An 18,254-nucleotide genomic window follows, 5' to 3' on the forward strand; every position below is an offset into this window, starting at 1 on the left:
GAAAATAACAAAAATAAATGACATTAACTTTAAGTCTGGCACTTGGTGGCCATGGTGATAAAGATTATTATTAATAATCCAGGGTTTCACCTAATAATTTATTAGCCTGCTCGCCACAGTAGTGCACTAAAGTAGACTGAACACACATAACTCCATACACCTCGTCTGCGGAGGTCTGAGCTCTACTGATCACATTTTCTAGTTTTCTATTTAGTCAAAATAGATTTTAAAATGACAACGAGAACAGGCTCTGTTGTAAAGTTGTTTACAATCTACAGTAGTAGATTTTTTTAGTTCCATGTTGTGACATTTATTATTCCATTACTTTTCCTGATGTTTTAGATTTTTGCCATGGTATCGTTTCGGTATCGAGATATTTTGCCAGGTATCTTATCGATGTCATAATTTTGTTACTGTGACAACACTGACACACACACACACACACACACACACACACACACACAGTAGAAGAGAGAAAAATTCTGCTTCGAAAGAATTTTGATGCTAACAGGTTCCCTTGTGGTGTTTAATTAATAATTAATAAAAATTAATTAAAAGAATTAATAATTAATCCATAAAACAGTAAGTGTGTGTGTGTGTGTGTGTGTGTTTATGGTTTTTAAATAAATAAAAATAAAATAAATAAAACATATGCACGTATGTGTACTTTTACTTAAGTACAATATTTCAGTACTATTTCCACCTCTGCTCATAGGACTATTCCTTCAGTAGGAAGTACTTTCAATGAAAATGCTTTACTGTTGATCATTCAGAGTAATAGAAAAAACATTTCTCAAAAGAGCTTCTGAAGTTGTAATTTGAGTGAACTCACTATTTCATTCATTATTGAAATCATCATTGATTATTTTTCAATAGATTCATGGATGGACTATTTCAGCACTCATGCTTTCTAGTGTGTTGTCTGTAGTCTGTTTTATATAGTTAGAGGCTTTCAGTGGCTGCTGACTCTACCGCAGCCCAAATGGCTAAAACCCATCTGATAAAAAGGAAAGAACACCCACTCTCTTCTTCCCTCACTACATATCCGCTGCATTGGCCAGCAATTCAATTTGTCTCCCGGCTCCAGCTATCATTACTGCCAAAGGCACATTTGTCAAAAGAGATGTGCCTCGCTTTTTGACCCTGCTGCTCTTTATATGATGTGTGCAGTTTGTAAGAGAACAATCATCTCATTTGCTGCTCTGGGGCATTCACTGCCCTGGTTAAACTAATGGTACAACAAACATGACTGCAAGATGTCTGAAGGTTACTCAAACATACACTTCATTGTTTTAAAATCTTATCTTTATCTGTTATTGCTACTATTAATCTATGTTCTAAGCTAAATTAAACTTTTATCAAAGAGGTCATATTCTCCTTTTTAGCTTTTTCCCTCTCCTTTATTGAGTTATATACCTTTTTTGTATATCATGTAATAGGTTTGAACAGTGAAAAAGACTAAAGTTCAGCCCAAAGGGAGTTCCCATCTCTCACAGAAAGCACTCTGAACTGCCTGAACACAGCTCTTTTGTAGTCCAGCCTTTTCTTCCACGTTCTTGTGACGTCACAAGAAAAAATAATGCTCGCCTAGTGGTTAGTCAGGCACGCCCTCAAAAACACAGAGGAAAAACTGAGCTGCCGCACACAGGGACAAGACATCCACCTGCTGCCTCTCCTCTCCCTTCAAACACTAGCTACCCTCCAGGCAGTCAGTGGACATAAAGTTGTTCCTGTGATGTAGAGACAGAGCTCAGTTAAAACTTTACATATGAAAGATTCATTACAAATTAATAACTCACCACTCTTGCTCCAGTATATTGCTAAGCAGGTAAGGAGAACATACAGCTGAACCCAAGCCGCGTTTACCAGCTTCTTAGGACCCATCCTACTCTGCTTCTGATTGGCTAGTAGTCAACTAGAAACTGCGCATGCGCAACTCCCAACAACAAGTACAAGTAAGATGCCTCACTCTTAAAACAAAGCCTTCAACACACCAGTTGAAAAGAGGAGCTACAGCAATGTGCAGTATGACAAAAAAATATGGTGTTTTTTGAAAATTAAACCATGTAAACCTGTTCTGATACAACCCCTAAATAAAATTTCAAACCTGAAAATGAGCATAATATGACTACTTTAACATTACAGATGAAGTCCAGATGTAGTGTAGATACACACACATAAACAATAATTTCTTTCTCAGTTTCCTGAGCTTCCAGTGACTAACCAATGACACAAAGAACAGCAGAATGATTTGTTGTCATGAGAATAAACCTGGTTTTGAATTGTTATCAGTATTCAGGACAACCAAAAAAATTAATGAGCTCCTTGCGCTTCATGTGAGGTGGAAAAGTTAGCATATCATAAAATAAAGGATATGGAAATGTCTTTGGGTGTTGCAGTATGCTTCTTCATCCTCTGCTGTAGACAAAGGTTTCATGTAATTCTACCAACTAGGACTGTTTTACATAGTCAAATCAGAAAAAGTCCTGCCTATAGTCGACTGATAGTTGAATCATGTGTGTTTTTGTGTATGTGATTGCGACCCGGGGGGGGGGGGGGGGTACACACGGTAGCTCCACTTTAACCTTGAGAAGCTGCAGAGCTGCAGTAACTATTCATTGAACTTACACTGTAAATTTCCAGCTAAACTGAGACTTTTTGAAGACCCTTTTCCCTCTCTCTCTCTCTCTTTTTCTCTCTCTCTTCCCTGTAATTCACCAGTCTTGTGCAGAGTGTTGCGTGCATGCCGTGCTGCCGACCACTGCTTGCATGTTGCGGTTCCCCGCGGGTTTAAAGTTTCAAGTAGTGGTTCATCAACAGTAATAAATGATCCGAAAGTCCCGTGAGGTGCAGACAACTCGGCACAACACCAGTGAAGCCGGAGCTCTGCTCGTCTCTTCAGCAAGTGTTCCTCTTTTGCCACTGCACACACACACGCTACGCCTACACATGCGCACTGACGCCCCAGGGTTAGGGTTACAATTTTGGATTTATTTACGCACTTTAAAATATTTATTGAAAGTTTTATTCTTTTACATGTTTATTTATAGCATTAAATGTTGAAATGTATATTGTAATAGCCTATATATTAACTTATTGGGAGAAAACTGGTAGTTCTATGTAAAATCAGACATTGAGCACCCCTGTATAGCCAAAATGACGTGATCCTTGTTTCACTGCGAAGATTTGACTGTGAGATTGACAGTCAAATCAGGCTCCGCCCATCGAAGCATCGAATCTTCAGCCTTACTACCAACTCACTGTTATTGGCCTCCAGTCCACCAGAAAGGAAAAAGAATAAAGACAAATGTAAGCTGAAGTAACCACAACATCCTAGGTTCAGCTCCATATTGCACCATACATGAAAACATTTGTCAGCAATTAAGGTAGCAATGAAATTCAGCAGTTACTGATGCTTGATTATTTAAATGATAAATATATAGTAAATGTAATTTGTTAAACCCACCCCTGAAAGTTGTGTGTTATAAAGATGTTGACTGGTGTAGCAACAACCAACCATAACCATACAGATTAACTATATGAAACCAGAGGCACCCTCGTGGCCTGGGGGTAAGATGCCAACCATGAACTGCAACGTTCCCGGTGCAAGTCTCTTTTTATGTCATATCTCTATTGTATCTAAGGCATAATTGCACCCCCAAACAATCCCATTAAACCTCTTTGTAATGGTCATATGCATTTTGGAAGGCAAACAATGTTGTCCTGCTGTTAGGGACACTAGATAACACAGGTGATTCGTGAAGTCACTGACAAAGGGACTAATTAGTCGTTTACTGTTGAGGACTGCTATATTTGGCAAAAGTAGTAGAAAACATACACTGATTCAGATTTGCTTAAAAGGTTGACAAACTAGGAAATATTAAACATTTCACCACACACAGCTTAAGACATTTGTTTTCAATAACTGACAAATGGGCTCAAAAATACAAAAAAATGACTTGTTAAACTTTTGCAGCTTCTGCCTGTAGGAAAGTAAGCTTAGGCCATATTTGCATGTCTTTTCGGTTGAGTTATGAAGACATTCAGCATCTGGCTCATTGTGTTGGGCCACACTGCATTTACTCCACTAATGAAACACATTGCTAATGGGGGTAACATTGTCTGTCTCCTCCAAAACATCCGATCCAACCCACAGGTGGCAAAAGACGACAGCAGGGGACAAATCCCATTCCAGCTTTCCATAACCCGCATCTGTGCTTAACTGGTTACAACTGGGGTTATCTCCAGTTTACACACACTCTGCATTAGCCTTCTGCGTAGCACCAAAATCAAGACATAAGCTTGTGTGGCAAAGGATGTTTCAACATCTTGTTAAGTGGAGGTCTTCCACAATGTGGATTAAAGGATTATGTCATACACTATGCTGTGGGTTTGGATTTAGAACCTGTTCAAATGAGGTGCATGTATTAGACACGCATAAAAATATTTGTATTAAAGTTACTAAGCTTCATATAATCTTTTAACTCAGCAAGCCATCTCTTAGTACTTTCAGAAGGATTTATATTTAGGAAAAGCAGCTTGCTGAAGTCTCAAAAACCATTGCTGTTCTAACCCCCAGTTAACAAATTGTAATCATATGCCTGTGTGAGATTCATTATTTAATTTTGGCTTGGTACTTGGTTAATTGGCAGTTATTAGCCACAGAGTGCAGCTTCCGTACCTACAAGCTGATATTTACTTTCAACACTGATAACTGGAAAACAAATGGCTCATTTTGTGGAAATGTCTTTGTTTCTTGTAATGCCTGAGCCTCCCTTCCTGTCTGCCTCCTTCTAATCACCACCCCTCTTTAAACAGTTCTCTCTCCCCCTCATCGCTTTCCATTTTATTCCCTTTCACAGCCCAATTGTTTTTTTCCTGTCTATTTTGTATCGTCTCTCATGCAGGGAAATCCGTGTATGGTTTGTTCTTTGATTATTTTGTTTAAAAATGAAATCGGAAAAACCAAAACAAGAAGTTGTTTTTTCCGTTTTAAAACCAAAATGGAAAAACATAAATAGAAAATGAAAAAACAAACTCTGTCTATGGTTTGTTCTTTGATTATTTCATTTCAAAACGAAATCAGAAAAAACAAATCGTCTTGTTTTTTTCTGTTTCAAAACCAAAATGGGAAAACAGATAAACAGAAAACAAAAAAACAGACATCATTTTTGTTTTTCTGTTTTTCTTCTTTTAAAACCGAAACAGAAAAATAGTGATTTTGATATTGAGTCCGATTTCTGTAGCTTTGTGAGTTACACTTGATAAACCTGCAGCAGTTACACTTGGGTGATGGTGATGCCTGATTAAATGTAATTAAGATGAGCTTGAACATCAACATCAAAGATAGAACAAAACGCAGCTCCTTTATTTTCCGTTATGGGTTTAAAACAGAAAAACAAAACAGATGTCTGTTGTTTTTGTTTACCGTTTTTCTATTTTTCCATTTTGGTTTTAAAACTGAAAAAAATAAAACGACTTGGTTTTTTGGTTTTGAAACGAAATAATGAAAGAACAAACCATACAGAGATTCAGGGAGCTTATGGGAACTCAACCCAATAATACAGTTACTCCACCTTTGATTTTAACTCTTTATAAGACTGAAGTCCTCCAGGCTGCATGTCGAAGTATTCTTGGGCAAGATACTGAACCCTGGATTGCCTCTGGTGGCTGTTCCACCACCAGTGGATGAATGTGTGTGAATGTTAGTTTCTGTTTGAGTGCTCAGTGAGTGAATGGTGAATGCAGATGTAGTGTAAAAGCGCTTTGAGTGGTCGGAAAGACTAGAAAGACGCTATACAAATATGGAGCATTTACATTTACATTTTTTAATTCCATAACTGGGATGCAGCATTTGTTGAACATAGATGATTGAAGACCATACTGAAATCAAAATGACTTTTATCAAAGAAAATAATTAAAAGCTCCTTTTGTACTTATTTGTTCAAAACTGTAATAACCAAAAAGAAGAAATGAAAACTCTCCTATGCTGGTGTTCTCTAGAGATAGATTCATTTTTTATTTTAATTACAAAAGTCCAGCAAGCTGTCTGAAGCACACTACCATATAGGTTTGAACCAGCTGTGGGAGCTGATGTTGTTATTTGTTGCTTAGCCCCATCTGTGGCACTCAGCACTGTGATTAACAAAAAAATGTGTTTGATTAAACTTCACACTTCCTGCAGATGTTTCATTAAAAAGTAGTGAGTAAAAGTAGACACGATACTGGATTTTCAGTACAACACCCTGAAAGATATCGATATTCAATACCATTTTCGATACCACAGGGAAGAATTTACACAACATTGATTAAATTACTGAATATATCTTCTTTAATACTTAGTGATGTTGAAAGGGGAGATGTCTCCAACCTCAGGTCTACCTTCAGGTTCTTTACAGAGGACGGCGTGTCGGTCCTGCAGGTGCTTTGCTCTTTCATTAGCACCGCTCTGCACCTGTACATTTTGGCTTGTTTGTATCATGTGCCGGCATCCAATCACAAGTGACGAGTAATAGCCAATCACATAGGGCTGGAAGATATGACCAAAAGTGTTATCACGATAAAAAGTTTCATATCTTTCGATATCGATAATTATCATGATAAGTATCAAATCTATATTTCTTTCGAGTTTAAAGGCTGGTTTCTGCTCCTGAGTGAAAGTTGAAGAAACCTGATGGTTAATTATGGTTTAAATTGTGATAAATTATTATATATATTATTATCAACAAATATGCACGAGTAAAGTTAAGTAAAAGCTTTGTATGTTTTATTCCTTGTTTGTAAAAATGTGTGTGATTGAAGTGAATAAAGTCAAACATTTACTGAACATTTACTGAACACTTGTTATATTGTTATTGAAAACAATTATATTGCGATAATTGTTATTGTATTGTATCACAGTGCACAATGATTCTTGCAGGGAAAAAAATTCATTCCAATGGAGTGAACGGGACAAGAAGAAAGCGCTGTGAGGGACAGGAGGCGGGACTGTGTGGGCACTGCAGCGGTGTGTGTGTCAGCTCGCGGTCGGGGAGAAGAAGAAGAGGAGAAGAAATTTATATTTTTGACCACTATTAAAAAGCATTTCAGGGAAGGCAGTTTCTTTGCTTTGTTCCATACTAGGTTTTGCGTATGTGACTAGTAAGCATACTCAATGATGTCAGTATGCTTGATTAAGTCCATTTCTGGTACATCTATAAACTATATGTTTACGCAAATAGGAGCACCAACAACAGCAAATAGGTAGGTTTAGGCACCAAAAGTACTTGGTTAGGGTTAAAATAACTACGCGTGTCAGTTAACACATAAGTTAATTAACGTTACTTGCGTAACTTCCGCAATTTACATAACCTACGTAACTTAAACAAAAATGTTTAATGTTGACTTTTTGTTTCACATAGGAAACAAGTCCGGGTTCTGGCCCTCCATCCACCCCAATCACCTCCTTACTCTGTCCTTTCTGTTAAATATCATACACCTACCTTTACCGCCCAAAAGTAAGCTACAAGTCTTCCTCCCCTGCGTTGCACTATGATACTCAGGGGATCCAGTGCGTTACAAATGATGCAGACGGGTCTTGACTGTGAATGTGTCCATTTATGGACTGTTCATTGTACACACGTTTCTATTTTTCTAGTAACTCCAGTCTATTTAAGGTCATGTTCAAGTCTGAATAACCATATGCCCCCATTCAAATACAGTCATCAGCCTAGACCAGTGTCAATGCCTCAAAAACCACCCATGCAGAGTCAGCTCATATGACCACTATCTGCACAGCTAACTGAGCTAACAACATAACGGCAGCTATACAAGATACAGGCCCGCCGTCAAAGGGTACAGGGGGGACCCATGCAAAGGTCTATGGTTGACGCTTAAATGGGATCAAGTATAACACGTTACTTACTGTATTATATGAATAGATGTATTTACATGATAAATAAATGTATTATTATCATTAAACATATTTGATACTTGTCATCTGAAAAGAAAGAAAAGCCAAAACACACAGAGAAAAATAAAATTATAGGAACGCAATGTCCAAATTTCTGGCCAAATAAAGTGTTAAGAAGCACCATGAATGTATGACAGGCGAAGGTGAGGAGCCAACAATTGGGCAGTCTAGCAAAGCTTTAGCTTGCTTAGCCTTTAAGTAATGTAACACCAGAGCTGCCAACTCTCAGGCATCGAGCGTTAGACTCAGCAATTGACAATTTTCACACGCTGTCACGGTCCACATCAATTTCCTCCCGCAATGAAAAACAAATGTATAACTGATAATATGGACACGGGGTGAGTGAACTCCACCCAGCTGATGTGACACCGGTGTATCACGCTGTGAGTCGAGGTAAATAACTGAAAGGAGTTTTGCAAAATCTAAAATCTGAGGCTCAGACCTTCTCTGTGACGCTTGGGACTGTGAGCTGCACGTTATCTGAGGTGCTGAAGTGAACATTTGTGTGGATTTGTGGTGACATTTCTGCCTGATCAGAAGTGTTTTCAGTAAGTATTATGAATTCTCATTAAAAGATGACGTTTTTCTTGTAATATTATAACTTTTTTCTCAACATGTCAGAGAACAAAGATGAAAGTTTTGAACATGAGCAGAAAATCTGCTGAAACACAGGAACTATTAAAGTCCAGGAGTTTATCACTGAATTCAAATTAATTAATTTATCATTGATAATGTCATAGTGCCATAGTCATATTTAAAGAGTTTACTTCCCCAAACAAAGGCAATGACAAATAACCAACCTTGGAATCTTGTTTATCAAGGTTTATCTACTGGAGATCAAAAAGCAACACAGAATGCCTGAGAGCTTTACTGCATTATATTCTATTATACTTTGAATCCTCACCTGCCACCTGATTTTTGTGTTTCCCTTTATATTAATAAAGATTAATAACACCCACCAGTTCCCCTGTAGCAACCTCAAGAAAATTGACCTACAGTAAACACTAGTCAGCAGCACGTCACTGGTCATAGGATACAGCTGCAAATATAGTTACTATACAATAAGCTATACATAACAAAGGCTCTGTTTATATTATTATTATCATTTCAGCTGACACAGTCATATACTCTATACAGAATTTCAGTTCTGCACATAATTCGACCAATAGGCTACTTTTAATGAAGTCCTCAAGACTGAATTGACAGGATGTTTATTTGTTCACTTACATTCGATTTTTTTATGATTTAATGCTTTGCAGTAATTTCGTCAATGTTTACTTTTCTCTAATTATTCAATCACTGAAGGGCATTTTCTTCTCTCCTTGTCTTGTGAAGGAAATACAGTCTTTATAGGTTTGAACCAGGGATGAAAACTTGGACTAGTCATGCAGAGCTATTTAATGTTCGGACAATCAACCGAAAAGGCAACAGCTGGGCAACAAGAAACATCTGTCAGTCACATGTTCCAATAGTTTAGCTCACTTGAAAAATGGGTGGGTTTAAACAAAGGTTGGTATGTCCTGAGTTGTTTAACACATCTAGATGTGAATACCAGGAAATAAAAGCTGAAATTCTGAACTCTTGTCTCATACTCATCTTTTGATCTTAAACCCAAACGTCTTCAGCAAACAACAAAAACAAAGGAATTTGCCTGACCGTTCCAATACTTTTGGAGGGGTCTGTATATGCGAGCATTGTCTGGATGAGACACTGAATTTAGAAATGGTTGTTAGGGACTCCATCTGTGCCACTAAAAAGCTAATAGCCAAGAGCTTCTTTGAAATCACCGTGTTTGTATTAGAAAAGCAGACATGAACTAAGGATGAACTAAGGTGGAGGTGGTGCTGGAGTAGGTGTCAATGAGGGGCCCAGTTTGAAAAATGTTGTCCCCCTGTCAATAATTCCTAATGGTATGTGGCAAGATATATAAATTCAGTTGACTATCTACTGTGATCTCATGGGGACTTCAAAAGTACCATGCAGCGTCACAGGGAAGTCTGGAAGTACACACTGCGCTAAAACAGGAGAAGACGCTGTCAAGTACAGTGATCTGCAGTAAGACTGTGCAGGACTGATACATCTACAAAAACTGGAGAGGCTGTCTCACCTGCCTTCTCTGAACAGAGCACTCACTCACTTTTAGGAAATACTTTTGGATTTCACAACATTTCAGGTGGTCACCTCCTAATGGCTTGCTGATCATTCCCACTGAATCTAAATTTAAAAGTTATAAATGCCTTGAGACCAAATCCAAATGAAGTGTAAAGATAGCAACAGCAAACGCTTTAAGAAAATCTGGCATTGTAGGATTTAGAGTGTAACGGTTTGTAGTCCTAAAAGGAAAGCATTTATTTAAGCCTTGGACTCTCTTGCCAGATTTCTACTATTTTTCTTCCTCCCACAAGCTCCCTTCCTACTACATTGCACAGTTGGCTGTGTCACATTAATTATACAACAAGCTTGAATGCCGAAGCTGTACAATATTAGTTGTCTGTCTGTCTTTTATATTTATTGCTCATGTGGCTCTAATACGATCAGAAAAATATGGTAAATGTGTTAATTTTCAGAGATGATCATGTTAAACAAGTAGGATTTTGATAAAAAGATTTGTACTTCATGGACCAGGTTAACTCTGTACAGGTCCCAGAATTTTCAGGATCCAAGAAACTAGAGATGTCTAGCTGTCATGTATATACATATGGCATACATTTTTATAAAACGGGAAGCTCAAATCAAGCGATCTGATTGGTTCATAGTAGTGGTATAATGAGCGCGTACAACGGCTATGACGTTGAATTCCTTTGCACATATCCGTACCACTCCACAACAAAGTAACGTTAGAAAATAGCGTTAGATTACTGGCTAGCTGGAAACTAATGGAAATGGACACTCCAAAAGTAAACTTCAACCTCCTGTTAGACATACGGAGCTAACTAAAGAGGAGGTCGACAAACTCGAAAAGAACCAGAATGGAGAGAACACTGAAGCAAACAAAGTAGGCATGAAATGTTTCGAAGAGTGGTGGAAGGATAAAGGTGTAGCAACAGACTTTCCAACCTCAAAATACCGTTTCAAAAAAAGAGGTTTCTATGCCACTGTCAGAAACAGTAAAGGCAAACTACATGTCTACGTGCTGGCATCAGTTGTTACATTAACAACCCGCCACTCAGTCTGTCCCAGACCGTTCTAATCTCAGGGCGTCCAATACCAACGCTTTCAGAAAAAGTGATGAAGCGTAGTTATTTGACACTAGAGGTACCCTTCAACATCTGTGGGAGACGCTCCTGGTGTGTCTCTATGAGACGCTCCCGGATGTATCAGTATGAGACGCTCTGGGGAGTACAGACCGGCTTTACAGGCCCCCGAAGCCCCCTACCCATACCATAACCATCAGAAACATTAGTGCCTTAACCTAAGTCACTGAATTCATGCATGTTTACCTTTGTGTTGCTGCGATGTTGCAAACGGTGGCATTTTATATGGATGCTGATGGGTTCCTTTAGCGTAAATTACGCTTTCTCACGCTGTCTGAAAGCGTCGGTGATGACGCACTGAGATGAGAACACGTTGTCTATCCTGGTGGAGATACAGAGTTTACAACGACCAACAATGTTTTCACTGGTGTTGTGAAAACACTGAGAAGACAGAGACACTACGGTCCATCACACATCAATATCAGAAGATGACTTAAAAGCCATCAAGATTAACAACTAGCCTATGGTTTGACGTTGAGCTACACTTTGGGTGCTGGGCAAATGAGGGCAATCAGCTGCTAAAACCCACATCATTCATCAACAATAGAGAGGAAAACGGACTAAAATATGACACACTACCGTTCAACGAGCACACAAAGAATCACAATGACCCTCAGGGGAAGAATAAAGAGAGCACAGGGGGATTTATGTATGAACTGCTTGGCAACCACTCTGTCCTGTGTCATCTCTGGAGGAATACATCTCCCACCTTCCTCCGGATGCACTGGCTTTTTATCTTTGGTAAGTAAAATAACAGTTGGGCTTTTTTTTGTAGGTTATTACTAGATTAAAACATTATCTAAAAATGCATTTGGTGTATTACAGGTACACTTGAGAGCCAATGGGCGTTAATTACCTGGCAATGTTGCCAAGAATATGCTTGCCAGCAGGGACATGGCAAGGATAAAGAACCACTGCCTCCGCAGTACCACAATTCAAAAACGCTTGGTCTTGAAACGAGACAGATTATGGCTGTGAGTGGACACAAGTGTAAAGGCTCTCTCCAGAGCTAATGGCAACCACACAACACACACAACTCCACCTCACAAAAAATGCAAGTCAAGTACAAGTTACCAAAGTCAATCTACTGAGGCTAGACAATTTACCCTGGAGGGCAAAACAACAGACCAAGATAGCGGCTCACACCAGAGTCCCTGGTAGAGACGCCGCAAAAGTCGATTATTAAAACAGCACTTTCGGACACTACTCTGATCGTTATTTCGGCGCCGTTAATTACGTCATTGCCATTGGACAATCAGTTTTTTCTATCAGCGCAATGCATGATGGTATGTATGTTAGTGACCATAGGTTGTACACTACTTTTCAAAATGCATTCTGGAATACATTGAGTGGACTATATAGGGTATAATAACTCTCACCATACATTTGGACAGCACTATAAAATGGCGAGCTCACTATATAGTGCATTATATAGTGAGTAGTGGGTGATTCCGGACACAGCAAATGTCTTTTTTGCCCTCCAAGGGAGTGTTTTTCTTGGAATGGGACGTCACGTGAAAACTGTGAATAAACGGCAACGTGCAAATAAATATAAATATATATAAATTTGATGTATGTTGCTTAGCAACCAACCTTAGCAATCATGCACTATGTACCGGCAGCCTGGTGGGACTACTTTTTGTATATAACGAAATATCTATTGATGAAATAAATCAAACTCAAATTGTAATGTGTCTGTTACTTTCTTTTTGCCATACTTGGTTTGCAGCTTAAAATGCACATTGTACTCTAAGACAGCCTTCCCATAACCAATGCTGGAATGAAACAGTAAAGGGAATAGACAAGATTAAGGAGCCCTGACTGTGGGCAGGATTCACCACTCACAGCCTCTCCACTGACTCGACTGCACTCTGACAAAAGAGTGGCTGAGTACCTATAGCCCAGCTGCAGACGACCACATCTCCATATTAATAACACATTTTCCATCCAGCAGCACATTTTCCGTTGATGCAATATTTGGCACTTAAATAGTGATCTATGTATAGAGGCCTGTCTTATTGTTCCTCCCCCATGCTCAGACTGCTATTCTGCATTCAGTCTGGCTCGAAGCCTGTAAAAGCCTCCACACATGTCTGGTTGACTTTTATTCTGCACGTGAAGAAATTGGACATGTTTTTAAAATGAAGTTGGCTTCTTTTCTTCTTACCAGCGTTTTCACTTTCAGAGATGCCGCAGAGGTGAGAGTAAAAACAGTCCTTTTTCAAAAGCAAATATGGAAGTACATATGGAATGTGACGCAAAACATCTTGGGGAGAGACAAAGTCTCTGACTCTGATACAGAAGACCGCTGTTTGTACCCTTGTCATATAAACTTTTTTTTACCATGACTAAGGCATGGCAAGACGAGCCAGCTTTATTTATATTGCATATTTAAACAGAAACATTTAAAAATACTTTACATAAGCAAAGAGAAGTATTTTATTAACATTTAAGTTTATGAAACTCAGATTTTAGAGGAAACAGCAGAAAAAGTCATGAATTGTTTTTGTAAAGATCATACTTTGCAGATTCAGTCAATAATCCTTCAGGTAGCATAGTGAAAGGAATTGCTGTATATGTAACAAGACTATGGCAGTCAGTAGAGGATGTTAATTCTGGTCAATGGTCATGTTTTTAGAAGTAATAAAGTGTCATAATTCATGCAGTAATGATTTCGTAATAGCAAAAAGCTTTTTAGCACCATTCCAGGTCACATCCCCACACCAGGTGGGCTTGAAAATAAATGAAATTTATCAGTAAATAAAAATAACTGTATTTCCCCTCCTGTATACTCCACATGAAATGATTAAACCAGAAGGGACATGTAAATAAATTTGAATTGAACAAGAATCTAACACGGCTTGTCAAACAAAGTTATCTAGCTCCTCCTTAAAATGTGAAACATAGTTATAGTTAAATGAAATCTCAAAGTTGCAAGCCCTCCCTGTAGACAGTAATGTAGTATTAGATGCATTCAACAGCAGGTCAGTGTATCATAGACGGCATGATTTAGAGCCAGATGGTGGTTGAGAAATGGTTCTCATAGCTTTGGTTAGAATTAAAGAGTGCTGGGAAGGGGATAAACTAATGTGAATATGCTACATTGAAAGTAGTTATTACAGCAGATTATGTTTAAGATAAAATACACGTTTATTCTCTCTCACTCTCAACATTGCGATTTAACATGCGGTTGAGTCAAAGGACACTTCTAATTTCCTTTAGATATATAATATTTCCACCCTACAGATGAGAACTGACCTGGCAGGCGTTATAGAGGAGCTGGTGCTCAAACTTCTTGACACCCAGGATCTGCTGGAACATCTCGTACAGCTGGTCCTTGCTGAGGATGAGCTCGGAGGCGGCACTGGCTGTCATTCTCTGCTGGTGCTTCCTGGGGTCCTCTTCACCTCTGTAGATTGTGTCAAACTTGGCTATCCAGGAACTCAGCACGGTCTCTTTGCTCAGGCCATCGATCTCAGGCAGGCTGCGCACTCGCTTCTCTATGTGCTTCTTAAAAACCTCCCGAGAGTCACTGGCCGAGCAGCCGCCACTCTGCACCATCCGGGAGACACGGTCACTTTTCAGGAAAACCTGCAATCAGTTTGAGTATTGACAGATTAGTAGTTGTTATTTTTTTATCCAAAAGATTTCTGACTTATATCTACACTGTATAACAAACTTATCGGGAGGGCTAGTTCCATCCTGGGGTGCATCTTGAGAGAAGGATGCTGCTAACGCAACAGCATCACGGACAAATACTTCTCTCCCCCTTTATGCCTTTCTGGATGAACACCTTCAGCAAAGACTGATACCACCAAAATATACCACTGAACGAGTTCCATCCCCACAGTGCCAATCAGCCTGCCAACTCCTCTCCTGACACTTACTATCATGTAGAATAAACTCACTCTACTTTTCCTACTTTCTATCTCCCAGTCTCCTACTCCTAATTCCTACTCCTCCTACTCGTATAGTGCAATGCCCTCCTTAACACATTTCAAACATTTTCATCAAGTAAATTTTCTATTTATTTTAATTTCTATTCATTTAAGTGAAATTCAAACATTTGTGATGTAGCAACACTGGTACACCTTACTGAAGTTATTCATCGCTTGTGGAATATAAACCAGAACTCTGTACTCTCATGCATTGCATCGTTATTTGCGTCTCCCTTTATTTATTTATTTATACATTTAGACAGTCCCAGGAAATGTATGTGATTGTCACAGGAGCAGAGCAGGTACAGTTCTTAAGATTTATCAAACAAAAAGCAAGCACACTAACTAACCACACAAAGAATTGAATGATTTTATGATTTTACCAATATCAAAACCTCATCCCAACTTTGAAGTATGGTGGAGGGGGTATCATGGTTTGGGCCTGCTTCTCTGCCTCAGGGCCCGAAAGGGTTACCATCATCGACAGAAAAATGAATTCCAAAGTTTATCAAGAAATTTAGGAGGTTGAAGGTAAGGCCATCTGTCTGCCAAGTGAAGCTCGACAGAAGATGAGTGATGCAACAGGACGATAGGTGATGCAAAAGGACAAGTAATTCAACAACAGAATGGCTTCAGCAGAAGAAATTACACCTTCTGGAGTGGCCCAGTCAGAGCTCAAGAGAGCGATTCACATCAGACATTCCAAGAATATTGCTGAACTGAAACAGTTTTTTAAAGAGGAATGGTCCAAAAATCCTCCTGACCGTTGTTCAGATCTGATCTGCAACTACAGGAAATGTTTGGTCGAGATTATTGCTACCAAAGGAGGGGCATCCACTTATTATTATCCAAGGGTTCGCATACTTTTCCCACCCTGCACTGTGAATGTTTACGCGATGTGTTCAGTAAAAACATTAAAAACATGTTTGTGTGGAGTTAGTTTAAGCAGACTGACCAATGACCAATTTATGCAGAAATCCAGGTAATACCAAAGGGTTAACGTACTTTTTCCTGCGACTGTATATTTTTCTACATTTATTTCTATATGTACTGTTATGACCCTGGGGTCATATTTTGTAATTTGTTTATCTCTCACTCTGCACTGTCAGCTGTCTCCTCCCTTAGAGTGTGTGTGTGTGTGCATACAGGTAATGGAGAACAGGTGGGCACCCTGGATTGGTCCTGCAACGTTGATTGCTGCCTCTTGATTGGTTGCCTGGATGACAGCAGCCATCTTAAGCCTCATTTGACAGGCACTCTGCCCCTTCTCTCTCTCTGCCATTCCCAACCTTTGGCCTGTACTACGAAGGGAGTTCAGCCTACTCAGAGTTAATTCGGGGTTATCAGGCAAACTCAGGGTTGACAAACTCTGACCGCCTACACTGGAGTTAAACGGTACTACGAAGGTGGATAAGATGTTGGTTAGTCCGTGTTAACTTAATTGGAGTTGGTGCATGTTCACATAAAAGGGGTGTGTTCGGGCGTGCAGGCAGAGTTTTTTCGCAACGGCGCATGCTCCGTATTTCTCCAGCGGAATGCATATTGGTGGTGTCAGGAAATTATGAAAGACAAGTTAACGGCTAAATCTAATATCGTGGCGGCCGACAAAGCCAGGGAGGCTTGTTGGCATCACACTGAGTAGGCCTAAATTTGTAGCCTAATTATCTTCACAGTGTTCTTATTGTAGTTTAAATCTCTATTATGTATTTTATGGGCTCTTCTTTTATGTGTAATATGATTAAGATGTAAAGGTACAACTGCACATAAGGTTCATTGTAAAAAAAAAAGGAGCCAGCAGAGAGGGGGAATAATCCGAGACAGAATTTCATTTCCAAGATTAATCTACAAGTAAAAAACTTGAATATTCACTGACATTATAGTCACACATTTATGAGAGAAACTTCACTTTGCAAGGCTGCAACCTCACACACACACACACACACACACACACACACACACGTCTGCCGTGTAGTATGCATGCACTGAAAAGTTGTATTAAACTTTCTTTAGCAGTGAGGAAATACTCCTGAGTTTAGCCCATAATCATTGCCAAGCACCTTAGAGACTTTGCCTTGGATTAGGCGTATTCAGAAGATAACAGAGTGATTTTCGATTTTTTTATGACATTAATTTCAGGGAATTTCCGATTTTTGCTCTTGAAATAAAAAAATCACACTTTCATTTAGCTTTTTTTTTTCTCGGTTATTAACCCTCACCCTGGCTCCCTATTTTTTGGATACGTAAAATAATCTATCTAAATATGTGAAAACACAAACAGGAGAATTCAATTATAGACTACAGATGGGCTACATCTAAGAAACTATCCTACTGATTAATTAAGATTCCTCTCTAAAATCACCGAGGCTGCAGGGCTCGCTGTCTGAATGTAATGCTGTTGTGTTCAGAACTTCATTGCAACCTCAGTGGAACAAATCAGGATGAAATCTAAACATTTTATAAGTGGTGTGTATTAATATCCTACTTCTCATCATTAACACTGAGAACAAAACCTGCTCAGAGCAGTTAAGAGATGCGACGTAAATTGCCATGGCAACAGACCTCGGGTAACACCTATCCACCTTTCATAGTATGGGTTAATCAGGAATCAGTTACACCAGACGTCACAAAGTTACTCCTGAAGTTACCTGGATGAGCCAGTTACCCCGCTTCGCAGTACCGGCCACTGAGCCTGTGTCCTGTTCCCCTTCGAGGGAACTCGAACTGCGTCGGTTACAACACTATGGGAACGCCTCTAGGCGAAGCAGGTCTGAACGTGAATGAAATCACTCCAATCCTATTGGCTTGTTGCTAGAACGGTAAGGTGTGACGGAATAACCGGAGGAGTATAAAGCACACCTGTACACACTCATCATTAGCTTTTTTTTATTCAGCAGGCGCTCTGTATGTTGTTTGAAGAAAGCTCCAGTCCTACAAGCAGTGTGTCTTACCTGAAGAAGAAGTCTACCAGCATGTCCGGCAACCAGATGTACAGAAGGTGTGTTTTTTCTTGCCCTCGGTACATCACGGATGGAGATTCTCATGAGATGTGTGTCTCATGTTTGGGGATGGAGCACGCCCGGGCAGCTCTCGAGGGGGCTGCCTGCGCCCGTT

At 39.4% G+C, this 18,254-nt stretch overlaps 1 protein-coding gene across 4 annotated transcripts in view; it reads right to left on the bottom strand.

Annotated features, from left to right (window-relative positions):
* The window catches only part of LOC123956496 (calcium-dependent secretion activator 1), a 153,601-nt gene extending 138,818 nt beyond the window's left edge, over positions 1-14,783 (bottom strand). For all 4 annotated transcript variants that reach the window (XM_046028711.1, XM_046028713.1, XM_046028710.1 and 1 more), the window contains exon 1: positions 14,464-14,783. In XM_046028711.1, coding sequence (XP_045884667.1) covers positions 14,464-14,766 — 303 coding nt within the window. In that variant the 5' untranslated portion in view covers positions 14,767-14,783. The remainder of the gene's footprint in view (positions 1-14,463) is intronic.
* Positions 14,784-18,254: the final 3,471 nt, after the last annotated feature.

The sequence above is a fragment of the Micropterus dolomieu genome, linkage group LG18 (genome assembly GCF_021292245.1).
Source record: "Micropterus dolomieu isolate WLL.071019.BEF.003 ecotype Adirondacks linkage group LG18, ASM2129224v1, whole genome shotgun sequence".
NCBI classification, from domain to species: domain Eukaryota; kingdom Metazoa; phylum Chordata; class Actinopteri; order Centrarchiformes; family Centrarchidae; genus Micropterus; species Micropterus dolomieu.